The sequence below is a fragment of the Xenopus tropicalis genome, chromosome 6 (genome assembly GCF_000004195.4).
Source record: "Xenopus tropicalis strain Nigerian chromosome 6, UCB_Xtro_10.0, whole genome shotgun sequence".
NCBI classification, from domain to species: Eukaryota; Metazoa; Chordata; class Amphibia; order Anura; family Pipidae; genus Xenopus; species Xenopus tropicalis.
Genome location: NC_030682.2, coordinates 71,600,884 through 71,614,876, shown reverse-complemented (window position 1 = coordinate 71,614,876; position 13,993 = coordinate 71,600,884). Strand labels below are relative to the sequence as shown.

General features: G+C 39.8%; 1 protein-coding gene across 3 annotated transcripts in view; it reads right to left on the bottom strand.

Moving 5' to 3' along the window:
• msantd3 (Myb/SANT DNA binding domain containing 3) overlaps positions 1 to 13,993 on the bottom strand; it is a 91,082-nt gene that overhangs the window by 59,629 nt on the left and 17,460 nt on the right. For all 3 annotated transcript variants that reach the window (XM_018094659.2, XM_012964722.3, NM_001016739.3), the window contains 1 exon segment: positions 1,882 to 2,318. In XM_018094659.2, the coding sequence (XP_017950148.1) occupies positions 1,882 to 2,296 (415 nt within the window). In that variant the 5' untranslated portion in view covers positions 2,297 to 2,318.

Sequence of the window (13,993 nt, the reverse complement as noted above, 5' to 3'; positions counted from 1 at the left end):
ACCAGTAAACTCTCCCTATTGATTTCAATGCAAATGATTTACCTGCTGCTCTTCTGAGCGTGAATGCTAAGCCCACCCACAAAGAGTGCCATTGTCTTAAGATTCAATAGGGTTACAGGGAACATTTTACAGAACAGATACAGATACAATAGGGGACAGCCCTAGGACTGAAATTCCACAGTGGTGTACTCACTTGTATAAGATTTTAAAGGAGCCATATTGTATAAATTAAATAAAAACAACTAATCTTGTAGGCAATTATGAATAATACATGGCGCTGGTTTTACTTTGAGCTAAAAATTAATACTCTCTCTAAAAATGGCCCCAATATCGGAGCTCCCAATAGATCTGCTATGGTCTCTGTTTCAAGTGAGGGGTGGGCATGTCCTAACTGTCCCTGCCAAAAGCGCAGTAGGAGGGAGATAGCCAATCACAGCCACACAGTCACACAATCAAAAGACAAATTTTTTAGTTCCCTATCATGTCAGCCTAGATGCTGATTGGCCCCCTTGCACAGCCTGGGAAATGAAGCAGTAGGAAGTGGAACAGATGGGCGGGACTAGTGCACTATCCTATGCACAATCCTTCTATATTTAGAGGAGTATAATGCATGGGACCCTTTATTTTCATATGATAAGTGCATATTTGTACAGTATTCTATATAAGTAAGTGAGTAAAGAGGTGTGAAGTTTCCCCCTGGCTTGGCAGCTCTATTTTCATCCTTTTATGAATATGTCCTTTAGTTGTGAAATGACCGTAAGCGAGGGTTAAATGTAACTCATGGCTCTGTCCACACCTACAGGATGAAAACCTCTGAAAAATATGATTTTTTTTTTTTTCAAATGCTGAACAACAGATATAATATATATAATCTTTTTAATATCTGGTATTTTAACAAGGACTAAAATTTAATTAGATAAAAACAGATATTAGCCTTTGACTCAACAGGAACTATTACATTCATTAATATTTTAAATATGTTACCTAGCTATCAGGAACTACATATGCTACTAAATTAAAATGGATTTGGAATGAAAGTGATTCTCCTGGCTATAAGCACAGAGCCTTATGGGCCAACTAACACCAACAAATGAGTTTTTTTTTTTTTATTCATTTAAGAGTAATGTTACATGTCACATCACAATCTCTCCTTCTAAACAAAACGTTTAATATGGCCCACTACCTTAGTGTGTCTAGTGACAGACATAAAAGTGTGTGTAATGATGGGCAGACATGGGCCAGTATGTAGGCCATATCGGCATTTTCTCAACGGGTGCACAAACCTACTTGTGACATTAGCCTGGAAAAAAACTGTGCTTGTACTGTTACAAAGTACTAATACGGTTTATATGGACCCATATTTACATAGGAAATAGCAGATAACTTGCATAGAATACAATGGTTTTAGTTCTTTATACTGTAAAAAAAAGAATCACTCTTGGCTCAAGAGTTACAGAGAATTACAGATTTGTTTAATATAGAAAAATCAATGGTTTTGCTATATTTTTTTTTTTTTAGAAAACAAGGTAGTTAATTAGATCACCGGTGAACAGATCAACCCCCTGCATAATGCACTTATGCTTATCTGTAAGTTAAAAATGTGAATGGAGGGGGTTGCTTATATACAAAGCTCTTTATGTCTAGTAAAACTAAAAATGTTGGTTTATCATTCAGTTATTGTTTGTCTAGGACAGCAAATACAGTACACATTTAAATACACATTTAACTGAAATCTCCCCCTAACTGACCTTTAAGTTGGGCTTTCTGGTGTATGCAGGAGAGCAAATCTTTCTCACATTTTCACCATTACTGCCCTTTGAGCTTAGCCCCCATCACTGCTCTACTATGGATCTATCTCATATCATTAGTGAGTTTTATTACCTTGGTTGGAAGTATCATGATTGTATCCTCTTTCATCATCGGGCTGGTTTTGTACAAAATAGAGCTGCTCAGGAATCATACTTGCAACCTTTTCTTTCAGTGCTTGATGACTATTAGACTCTGGGCCAAAAAGTTTTCCCTTTTCCCTCCTTTCATGGGCCATAATCTTTTTGGTCCTAGCTTTGATGTTTTCCCAGCATTTCTTCAGCTGCTTAAAATCCCTAAGCGACACACTGGGCTGGGAGTTATATTCGTGGGCTAAAGCCTGCCATGTGCGCTGCTTTAGGGCAATAGTTCGAGCATCACTTTTCTTACATTCTAGGACATACTTATACTTTTCCACCAGAGCTAGTAAAACACTCTTTTCCAACTCCGAGAAGTACTTGGCAGGCTTTAGAATTTCGTTGTTTTGCATTTTTAACTGTAAGGCAGACTTCCTAAAAAAACAAAAAAAAAATCAAATTAGAGCGAATTGTTAATATTTCAGGTTTAAAGTTTTAAACAAAACATTTTTCTTAAATCACATCTATAGTTATGGGTATTGAAACTCCAGTTTGTGTCATGAAACATGACTGTTAAAACACATGGAACCTTGAGTGATTTAGTAAATAAACAATATAAATAGGTCTTAAAAATAAAAAAAACCAAAAACTACTCTATACTAAATTTAATCAAAAATTAAGAGAGTAAAATAAAAGCCATAATCTACTACAGTATAGCTACTACAACAAATAACCATGCAGATTTAAAATGTATATTTAAAGGAGAAAGAAAGGTAAAAAACTAAGTAAGCTTTATCAGAAAGGTCTATGTAAATACAGCCATAAGCACTTACAGAAATGCTGCACAAGTTCTCAGTTCAAAAGATTAGTTGTGTCTGGAATTCATGTGCCAGAGACACGCAGCTCTCTGCTCTCTCCTGCTTCCCCCTCCCTCAAGAATGCTAAGAACTCACTCCCCCCTCTTAGGAATGTGGATCTGAGCCAATCAGCAGGAAGCTTCCTCATAGTCTTACAAACTGAGCATGTACACTTGGTCTCAGTCTCTGTGCAGGAGTGAGGCTTTATGGGAACTTTCTTTACACAGCTCAGCGTTTTTTTTTCCTGTTTGGCTTCTGATCATCTGAACGGGAGAAATATGGGGAGACTTAAGGGCACTATTGAGACAACTAAAGGTATGCCTGCAGCTTGAGATTAACTCCTTTATTAGCCTTTCCTTCTCCTTTAACATTTGCATGACCTACAATAGTTTTTTAATTCTGATTTTTTACTTTAAAGGAGAACTAAACCCTAAAAATGAATATAGCTAAAAAAAAAAAAAAAAAGCCATATTTTATATTATAACATTTATATATACAGACATTTTTCTAAAACTTTTTAATATTAGAGTTTTAACCACATGCTGTGGTAGCAATTTGGGGTAATAGTAGGAGTCTGTGTGTGTTATGACCTTTTAACTGGCTAATTTGCCTTTTTCTAATTGATTAAAATCTAAAATCTAGTCTTACTTATCTGTAAGGTACCAGAGTTTGTGGGTTTAAGGGCTCTGGCACACGGGGATATTAGTCGCCCGCGGCAAAACTCCCTGTTCGCGGGCGACTAATCTCCCCGAGTTGCCTTCCCCCTGCCATCCCACCGGCGAACATGTAAGTTGCCGGCGGAATGGCAGACACGGCGGCACGATTTCGCGCAAATCGCCCCGCCGCGAACAGGGAGTTTTGCCGCGGGCGACTAATCTCCCCGTGTGCCAGAGCCCTTATAGGTTAAATTAGCCTCTACAATTGAGATACAGGGTAGGTACATTTGAGACCACAGCCCTGGGTGTCCTGGGTGTGACTTCTCCAGCTTTGGTGGTATCCCTAGGGATAAGTAAGCAAAAACTGAGATTTTCTCAATCGCCATTTTCTCTTGGATATCTCTGTCTTTCTATAGTTACATAGTAACATAGTTACATAGGATTGAAAAAAAGACCATTGTCCATCAAGTTCAACCCATCCGAGTAAACCCAGCACACAACCTATAATTACCAATCTATACACTCACATACATAAACTATATATACAACCAGTAATACTAACTGTAGATATTAGTATCACAATAGCCTTGGATATTCTGCTTGTTCAAAAACTCATCCAGGCCCCTCTTAAAGGCATTAACAGAGTCTGCCATTACCACATCACTAGGAAGGGAATTCCACAGCCTCACTGCCCTCACCGTGAAAAACCACCTACGCTGCTTCAAATGGAAGCTCTGTTCCTCTAATCTATAGGGGTGGCCTCTGGTGTGTTGATTGTTTTTATGGGAAAAAAGAACATCCCCCATCTGCCTATAATCCCCTCTAATGTACTTGTACAGAGTAATCATGTCCCCTTGCAAGCGCCTCTTTTCCAGAGAAAACAACCCCAACCTCGACAGTCTAACCTCATAGCTTAAATCTTCCATCCCCGTTACCAGTTTAGTTGCACGTCTCTGCACTCTCTCCAGCTCATTAATATCCTTCTTAAGGACTGGAGCCCAAAACTGCACCGCATACTCAAGGTGAGGCCTTACCAGGGACCTATAAAGAGGCAAAAATATGTTTTCATCCCTAGAGTCAATGCCCTTTTTTATACAAGACAGCACTTTATTTGCTTTAGTAGCCACAGAATGACACTGCCTGGAATTAAACAACTTGTGATCTACAAAAACCCCTAGATCCTTCTCCATTAAGGAAACCCCCAACACACTACCATTCAGTAGATAGTTTGCGTTTATATTATTTCTACCAAAGTGCATAACTTTGCACTTGTCAACATTGAACCTCATTTTCCAGTTTGCTGCCCAGTTTTCCAATTTTGTCAAATCGCTCTGCAAAGCGGCAGCATCCTGCATGGAACTTATAGTTTTGCACAATTTAGTGTCATCAGCAAAAATAGAAACAGTACTCTCTATGCCCACCTCCAGGTCATTAATAAACAAGTTAAAAAGCAAAGGACCAAGGACTGAACCCTGCGGTACGCCACTAACCACACTGGTCCAATTAGAAAATGTTCCATTTACCAACACTCTTTGTAATCTATCCTTCAGCCAGTTCTCTATCCAATTACAAATATTATGTTCTAGGCCAATATTCCTCAATTTGATCATTAACCTTCTGTGAGGTACTGTATCAAACGCTTTAGCAAAATCTAAGTAGATGACATCAACTGCCATTCCAGCATCAAGGTTCCTGCTCACCTCCTCATAAAAGGCGACTAAATTAGTCTGGCAAGATCATGCTGGCACAAACTAATAGTATTAAAAACTGCAATGTATTCAACTATCCTATCCCTTATTACCCCTTCCAGAAGCTTTCCTACTACTGATGTCAGACTAACAGGCCTATAGTTTTCAGGCTGAGAACGAGATCCCTTTTTAAATAACGGCACCACATTAGCAATTCGCCAGTCTCTCGGCACCATGCCAAACCTCAACAAATCCTGAAAAATTATGTGAAGAGGCTTGGCAATCACAGCGCTCAGCTCATTTAATACCCTGGGATGAATCCCATCCGGTCCTGGACCTTTGTTTACCTTTACATGTTCAAGTCTCTTTTGAATTTCCTCCTGAGTGACCCACGCGTCAGTAGCTAAATTACTAGAACTGGGTATATTAAAAGGAAAGCCTTCATTATCTGGCTCCTATTAATTTCTTTTTTTGAGTGCTTATTAGTTTTCCAATTTAGCTTTAAAGGAGAAGGAAAGTCATTTTGACATTTTACTTTTACTGCCAAAAGATTAGCCACAATAGTGCAAGCTAGAACGCTAAAAACGCAGAAAACCTTTACCATACCTGAGAAAACAGCCCTAGAAGTTCCCTCCATTTGTTTAAGATAGCAGCTGCCATTTTAGCTTGGTCTCCATAGCTTCCTGCTGCAGCTCTAGCTGCTGGTAGCTCAGATCACACATTCTGATGGGAGAGAGAGTGAATTCTTATGGGAGGGGGGAGCAGGAGAAGGGAGAGAGCCAGCCCTGGGGAATGAAGGATTTTTCTAAGAAGTCCGATACCAAAGTACTGTACATGTGTACACAAAAGAAGATAGAGGACTTAGTGCAGCTTTTCTGCGAGTACTTATAGCTGTATTTACATAGACCTTTCTGATGAAGCTTACTTAGTTTTTACCTTTCCTTCTCCTTTAAGGATTATTTAATATTTTCTCAACAGTAGAAAGCACTCACACAGCTATAGCATCAATCATTTCAGTGATTTATTTCAGCATACCATCTATGCGTTTCGATCACCACAGGATCGTCATCAGGATGATAGACAGGAAGTGAAGTGTCAGGTTAAAAACCCGCAGTATCCAATCAGTGTTTATACAACATTAACCCATTCAATAGCATGTGCAAAGTGTAATCAAATATCAGGCACTTAAAAATCCCCATATGATCAAAAATAGAATAATTATCAAACATCTAGACTCATGATAATACATAAACTAGGACATATCCCATATATATATCAATGTAGTAAGCCACATGGCAAAGCTCATAGTGAAATATAATTTTAAAACACATATAAGTCAATCTATCAAGACACATGACAAAGTCACGTCATATCTAAAAATTGAGTTTGTAAATATCACCATTAACTTCAATACTCATCTAGACTCATGCTAATACATAAACTAAGAAATATCCCATATATATCAGTGTAGTAAGCCACATGGCAAGACTCAAAGTGAAATATAATTTTAAAACACATATAAGTCAATCGATCAAGACACATGACAAAGTCACATGTCATGTCTAAAAATTGAATTTATAAATATCACCATTAACTTCAATACTTATCTAAACTCATGATAGTGCATAAACTAGGACATATCCCATATATATTAATGTAGTAAGCCACATGGCAAAGCTCATAGTGAAATATAATTTTAAAACACATATGAGTCAATCTATCAAGACACATGACAAAGTCACATGTCATGTCTAAAAATTGAGATGATAAATATCACCATTAACTTTAATACGCATAAAGATTAACTATTACATACTAATAGGGAAAATAAGTAACCCACCCACAATTATAATGTGATAAAAACTAACGTGTTGTAAAAAATAATTTAAATTTCATAGTGAGATTTAGGAAATGTGAACAAATAAATAGACGAAAATTGTCCAATACTAGTAAAAAACATTTCTTATTTTTGTCAGCACCCAGCTGTTGCTCCGATACATATACATATACATATATAGTATACAGGGAGGAGCACACCCTATACAAGTCCAAATGCCCTTGGTGCAGGTCAAAAACAAAAATATAATAGAAAGAGTGCCGCACACATAGGGACTTGATACAAAAGAAAAAGTGGTTTTATTGAAAAAATTCCAACGTTTCAAGTCCCTATGTGTGCAGCACTCTTTCTATTATATATATATATATATATATATATATATATATATACACATATACATATATAAAAAAAAAGTCCACATGGAAGCACATCACTTACACCTTGTATGTATTTGTACCTTGAAAAAGGGGACAGAAACGTCGATTGTACATGCATTTATAATACACCAATATTTATTTGAACCACAAGACCCTTGGTGCTGGCTGTATTTTATTCGGTAAGAACAAAAAATCTTTATTAATCCAACGTTGCGAACACTAGTTGTAAGTGTAAGTGTTCTTCTAAAGCAGTGGTTCTCAACCTTCCTAATGCCACGACCCTTTAATACAGTTCCTCATGTTGTGGTGACCCCCAACCATAAAATTATTCCTAAGACCATCGGAAATATGTGTTTTCTGATGGTCTTAGGCCATCCCCTGTGAAAGGGTTGTTCGACCCCCAAAGGGGTCCCGACCCACAGGTTGAGAAGCGCTGTTCTAAAGGGACAAACCAAAAGACTGTGCACAAACACCCCTTAAATAGCCCACTACAAAAAAGGAGCCAAAACCTAGCGACCATAACCATGGAAACCACATATACAAAAGGAAAGGAGAAGCATAATAAAATGGTAGATCAAACATGAAAAGAGAGTGTAACAAATCCTCTAGACACTTATTGCTGATGTAAAGTGAAACATAAGTAAAGCACACAAATGTAGCAGTGGCAAAAAATACAAGAACATTTCAGGCACAAATTGTATCAAGTCAGGATATGGCCAGAGAAGAACAGAATCAGTAGAAAAAAACCAAAAGAAAAAAACCTACCCGATCCATGCTACCAAACAGAGTTGAATAAGCCAGGAGCCCACGGTAACCACCGGTACCAGTAAGTAAAAACGTCATCATTTGGAGGCAAAGAGTACTGCCGTTGCCATGGTGATGACCGCAGAAGGATCAGAATAGGGTAGAATAGGGATTGGGTATACATGTGGACCCACAATGTATATAAAGGTCAACTGGCAGGCAAGGGACATAAGTAGCAGGCATGGTAGATGTGTCAACCTGTGACAGTTTATTTGGATCACTTTTTACAGCCATTAGTGAGGACCATGGATTCATATATACAAGACAGTACACACTTAATTTCCATGTTGCGCGATCTGTCCATTCCGACCAATGCCCTACTAGTCTCCATGGATGCCTCTAGCCTTTATACCAGCGCTTCTCAACCTGTGGGTCGGGACCCCTTTGGGGGTCGAACAACCCTTTCACAGGGGTCGCCTAAGACCATCAGAAAACACATATTTCCGATGGTCTTAGGAATAATTTTATGGTTGGGGGTCACCACAACATGAGGAACTGTATTAAAGGGTCGCGGCATTAGGAAGGTTGAGAACCACTGCTTTATACTATCATCCCCCACGAGGCTGGTATAGATGTGGTTCGCTCAGCACTTTCTGCTTTTGGCCATGTAAAACCTCCAATTGACTTTTTGCGTGCCCTCCTTGATTTTGTCTCGACTCACAATTACTTTTTGTTTGGGAATAAATTCTATCTGCAGACCTCTGGCACCGCCATGGGGTCTAATGTCGCTCCCTCATTTGCCAATTTATTTATGCAGCATTATGAGTGCCTGCATATTTTCCCCAATACAGGAGAGTCTATCCTATTTTACAAACGGTACATCGATGACTGCTTTCTAATCTGGCAGGGCTCTGAGACTGACTTGTCTGATTTTGTCAGCTACCTTAACCATCTACCTAGTCCTGTTAGATTTACAGCTGAGTGGAGTTTGTGACTCCATACGCTTTCTGGATCTAGAAATCTATAAGGTTGGGGACAGGCTGGGCACCAAAACACCATTCTGAATGCATATTCACACCATCCGAGTTCCACCACAAGGGGGTCCTATTCTCTCAGTTCCTATGTGTCATCAAAAATAACTCTGATCGTGATAAAGCTCAAGTGGCCCAAGTGGACCAGATGGCAGCGTAGCTACAGTCGGAAGCTGATTGGGTAACAGAAAGTAAAAGCTCTAAGGATTTACCCAGGACGATTTACTACTACCCAAGACTAAGTCTAGACCTTCTGACAAACAGCCTCCGCCCATTTCTACCAACACTTTTTCGGTGGAGAGCAGAACCCTACAGCAAGCTTTTCTCAACAGATGGGACATCATCACTTCTGATACTTCATTGCCTTTCACTGGTACTTCCTCAATTCAGGCATGTGCTGATTGACCACGTTCCTGTCCAAAAGAGAGGTGGCAATAGACACTTGGATTTACTTAAATTGGAAGCCAGATGGATTTTTAAGCTTGATTCTGTTACCCCATGTGGACTTCATGAACCGCTTCCTCTCTCTATTTTTATATGACTTAAGCTTTACTAATTGAGAAGTTCCTTTGAGTTTCTGTACCTTATTTATCATCTATTGACTACTAGCTTATTCGCATTTTTTCCTCAATATGCACTGACAAGTTGTACACTGTACATATATTCTTGCTTTTCATTTGTTTTATTTTACTTTATTTTTGAAAGTATACTTTTTCACGTTTTGTACAAATCCTCATTTGATGGTGTTTCGGTGTTCACCTAGCTGCCTTTTAAGCCTTCAGGCATTTTTTTGTACTTACCTGTGCTCCGATCCGGTGTACCTAGTTCAGGGTCTACTTGCTGTATGCCCTTAACTATTTGTCTAATGGAGCTGTACCCCTTGGCCTGACTGTGCGAGCGTGCAGTAGCAATCACCAATAATAATTTCATCCTCTCATTTTTGTATACTGGTCTATTCTTATGGCCTTGAATGTGATAACCCAATATTCCCTTATGGTACAGGAATGTTAATAATGAGTGCTGGGGCTCATATATGGCTTATTCTCAATTCTAGCTGTCGTTACAATAGGCTGCACTTGGGACTGCTATGTATCCTAATATGCTGCATTTGCAACTGTCATACCTTTGCAAATGCAGTGAGAGTATTACTGCTTCAGGGGTAGATGTGCCTACAGTGGCATCCAAATTGATGTGCAGCTAACACTAATCTCCCATGCCTGCTACTTATGTCCCTTGCCTGCCAGTTGACCTTTATATATCCACATGTATACCCAATCACTATTCTACCTGTGATGGTGGGCTGTGATTTTATCTGTGGACTTAACTGTTCTGGAGGTCTATTTAAGCAGGTAATTTCTACTATTGAAACTGAACAACAACAACCCCCAATGCGCCCCCAGCACCGCTTCGCTCTATGCCCTATGTTGGGCTGTGTATTCACCTATGGGCTTTGAACTGATCTGCTCTGTCTAAGTGGCTCGTTCTTACTTTTAATAATAACGTGCTGCCACCTATTCCCCTGACGCGCCTCTGCTGCGCTCCTGCCACCACTCCGTTCCTTCTCTGGTCATTACCATGGCAACAGCGGTACTCTGTGAAAAGATTTCTTGTGTCTGTAATTCATGTGCCAGAGACACGCAGCTCTATGCAGTCTCCTCTCTCCTGCTCCCCCCTCCCTCAAGAATGCTAAGAACGCACTCCCCACCTTAGAAATGTGGATATGAGCCAATCAGCAGGAAGCTGATTCATAGTCTAACTCAGTGGTTCTCAACCTTCCTAATGCCGCGACCCTTTAATACATTTCCTCATGTTGTGGTGAGGGTACGGGGACAGTTGGGAGGTATGCTAAGACCATCGGAAATAAGTGTTTTCCGATGGTCTTAGGCGACCCCTGTGAAAGGGTCATTCGACCCCCAGGTTGAGAACCGCTGGTCTAACTAACTGAGCATGTTCACTTGGTCTGGGTGTCTGTGCAGGAGCGAGGCATTATGGGAACTTTCTTTACACAGCTCAGCGTTTTTATCTTCCTGTCTGGCTTCTGATCATCTGAACAGGTGAAATATGGGGAGACTTAAGGGCACTGTTGACACAACGGAAGGTATGCCTGCAGCTTGAGATTAACTCTTTATTAGCCTTTCCTTCTCCTTTAATATCCTTCTTAAATGAGAAGGAATGGTAAAAACTAAGTAAGCTTTTTCAGAAAGGTCTATGTAAATACAGCCATAAGGACTCACAGAAAGCTGTTTTCGTAAACATGTTCTGAGGGTATCCGACGTCCTTTCTCAGAAAAATCCTTCAATCCAGTTCTCTCCTCTCTCCCCTCCCATAAGAATTCATAAAACTCACTCCCCCCAACCCTTAGGAATGTGTAATCTGAGCTATAACAGCTAGACTGCAAGCAGGAAGCTATGAAGACCAAGCTACAAATGGCAGCTGCAATCGCACACAAACAGAGAAAGCTTCTAGGGCTCTTTACTCAGATATGATTAAGTTTTCTGCAGAATAAATATAGCATTCTAGGTGGCACTAATGTGGCAAATCTATTGGCAGTAAAATGCCAAAATGACTTTCCTTCTCCTTTAAGGACTGCACTGCATATTTAAGGTGAGGCCTTACCAGGGACCTATAAAGAGGCAAAATTATGTTTTCATCCCTTGAGTTAATGCCCTTTTTTATACAAGACAGCACTTTATTTGCTTAAGTAGCCACAGAATGACACTGCCTGGAATTAGACAACTTGTTATCTACAAAAACCCCCACATCCTTCTCTATTAAGGAAACCCCAACACACTTCCATTTAGCAGATAGCTCACGTTTATATTATTTCTACCAAAGTGCATAACTTTGCACTTGTCAACATTGAACCTCATTTTCCACTTTGCTGCCCAGTTGAGCAGTTTAATCAAATCACTCTGCAAAGTGGCAGCATCCTGCATGGAATTCATAGTTTTGCACAATTTAGTATCATCAGCAAAAATAAACAGTACTTTCTATGCCCGCCTCCAGGTCATTAATAAACAAATTAAAAAGCAAAGGATCAAGGACTTACCCCTGCAGTACTCCACTAACAGCACTGGCCCAATTAGAAAATGTTCCATTTACCACCACTCTTTTCTATCCAAGTACAAATATTATGTTCCAGGCCAATATTCCTGAAGTTTTTTTATTAAATCAAACGCTTTAGCAAAGTCCAAGTAGATGACCAACTGCCATTCCAGCATCAAACTTCCTTAGACTATGAGGAAGCTTTGTGCTGATTGGCTCAGATCCACATTCCTAAGGGGGAAGGGTGGGTGCTTAGCATTCTTGAGGGGGGGTGCAGGAGAGGGGAAAGGAAAACAGACACTACAAATCTTTTGACGGAGAACTCAGTGCAGTGTTTCTGTGAGTAAGCATAAAACCATGCAGGCACAAACTTATAGTATTGTGATTTGTAAAGTATCTATCCCTATCCCTTTTTACCCCTTCCAAAAGCTTTCCTACTACTGATGTCAGACTAACAGGCCTATAGTTTTCAGGCTGAGAACAAGATCCCTTTTTAAATAACAGCACTACATTAGCAATTTGCAGTCTCTGTGCACCATGCCAGACCTCAATGAATCCTGAAAAATTAAGTGAAGAGGTTTGGCAATCACAGCGCTGAGCTTGTTTAATAACCTGGGACGAATACCATCCGGTCCTGGACCTTTGTTTGCCTTTACATGTTCAAGTCTCTTTTGAATTTCCTCCTGAGTGACCCATGCGTCAGTAGTTATATTACTAGAATTGGGTATATTAAAAGGGAAGCCTTCATTAGCTGGCTCTTCATTTGAATAGACAGATAAAAAATAAGAGTTCAAAATGTCTGCCTTTTCCCTATTTGCATCAAACATCTGACACCCCCCCCCCCCCCCGCGATAACAAGGGTCCCTCCACTTCTTGCTTCATTTTTTACTATTTACATATTTAAAAAATTGTGGATTCCTTTTACTCCCAACTTGCCTGATTTTTTGCATGCTTCCTTGTACCTGATGAAAGTTTCTGCTGTCCCAGCTAACTTGATCTTGTTTTTTCTTACCAAACTCAACACTAACACTTTTATTCAGCCATAAAGGTTTTGCTTTTCAAATTACCCTTACAAGGGTAATTTACTGATGCCTATACTTGCTAAGCAATGTTTTAAAGATATTCCATTTTCCTTCTGTGTCTAACCCTGTGAAAAGCCTTTCCCAGTTGACACAGTGCAGAAATGTACTTGCACTGTACTGGCAAAGTCTGCACGTCTAAAATTGTGTGTTTTAGTTACTCCCTTAAAGAGCTGTCTCTGCAGCATTATCTCAAAGGAGACCATGTTGTGATCATTGTTCCCAAGTTGTCATTTAGCATATTTACAAACATACTACCTTTTTCTGACTTAGCCACCCCATTACTCCAGTCCTGTCCGGATAATTAAAGTTCCCCATAATAACAACTTGACCTAGTTGTGAAGCATTCTCCATTTGCAATAGTAGCTGTGCCTCATCCTCACTTATACGGGGTGGTTTATAACATACACCAATGATAATTTTCTTTGTAGCCTTTAGCCCTGCTGAAATGTGGCTTAAAACTGACTTAAAGGACAATGAAAGGTTAATATAAATTAAAAGAAAGTCTAAAGGCATTCTTTTTAAGTACTTACTGCATATCTAAATTCCCAGATCCCTGCTTGCTTCTCTGAGATATGGTGCTGGCAGCCTACAGCAGTGTGAAGACTACAGTGACATCACTGAAATCTCTCTGTCCTTCCTGTAGGCTGCCAGCGGCAGCCTTCCTATTCTCTGAGCATGTGTGTAACTTGATCCTGTCTCCTGTTCTGAGCTACACATGCCCACCAGCCAATCAGAAGCGGCTCTGGCAGAGGGGAGGGGGGAGGGAATGCAACACATGTGCAGTATGAAGCAA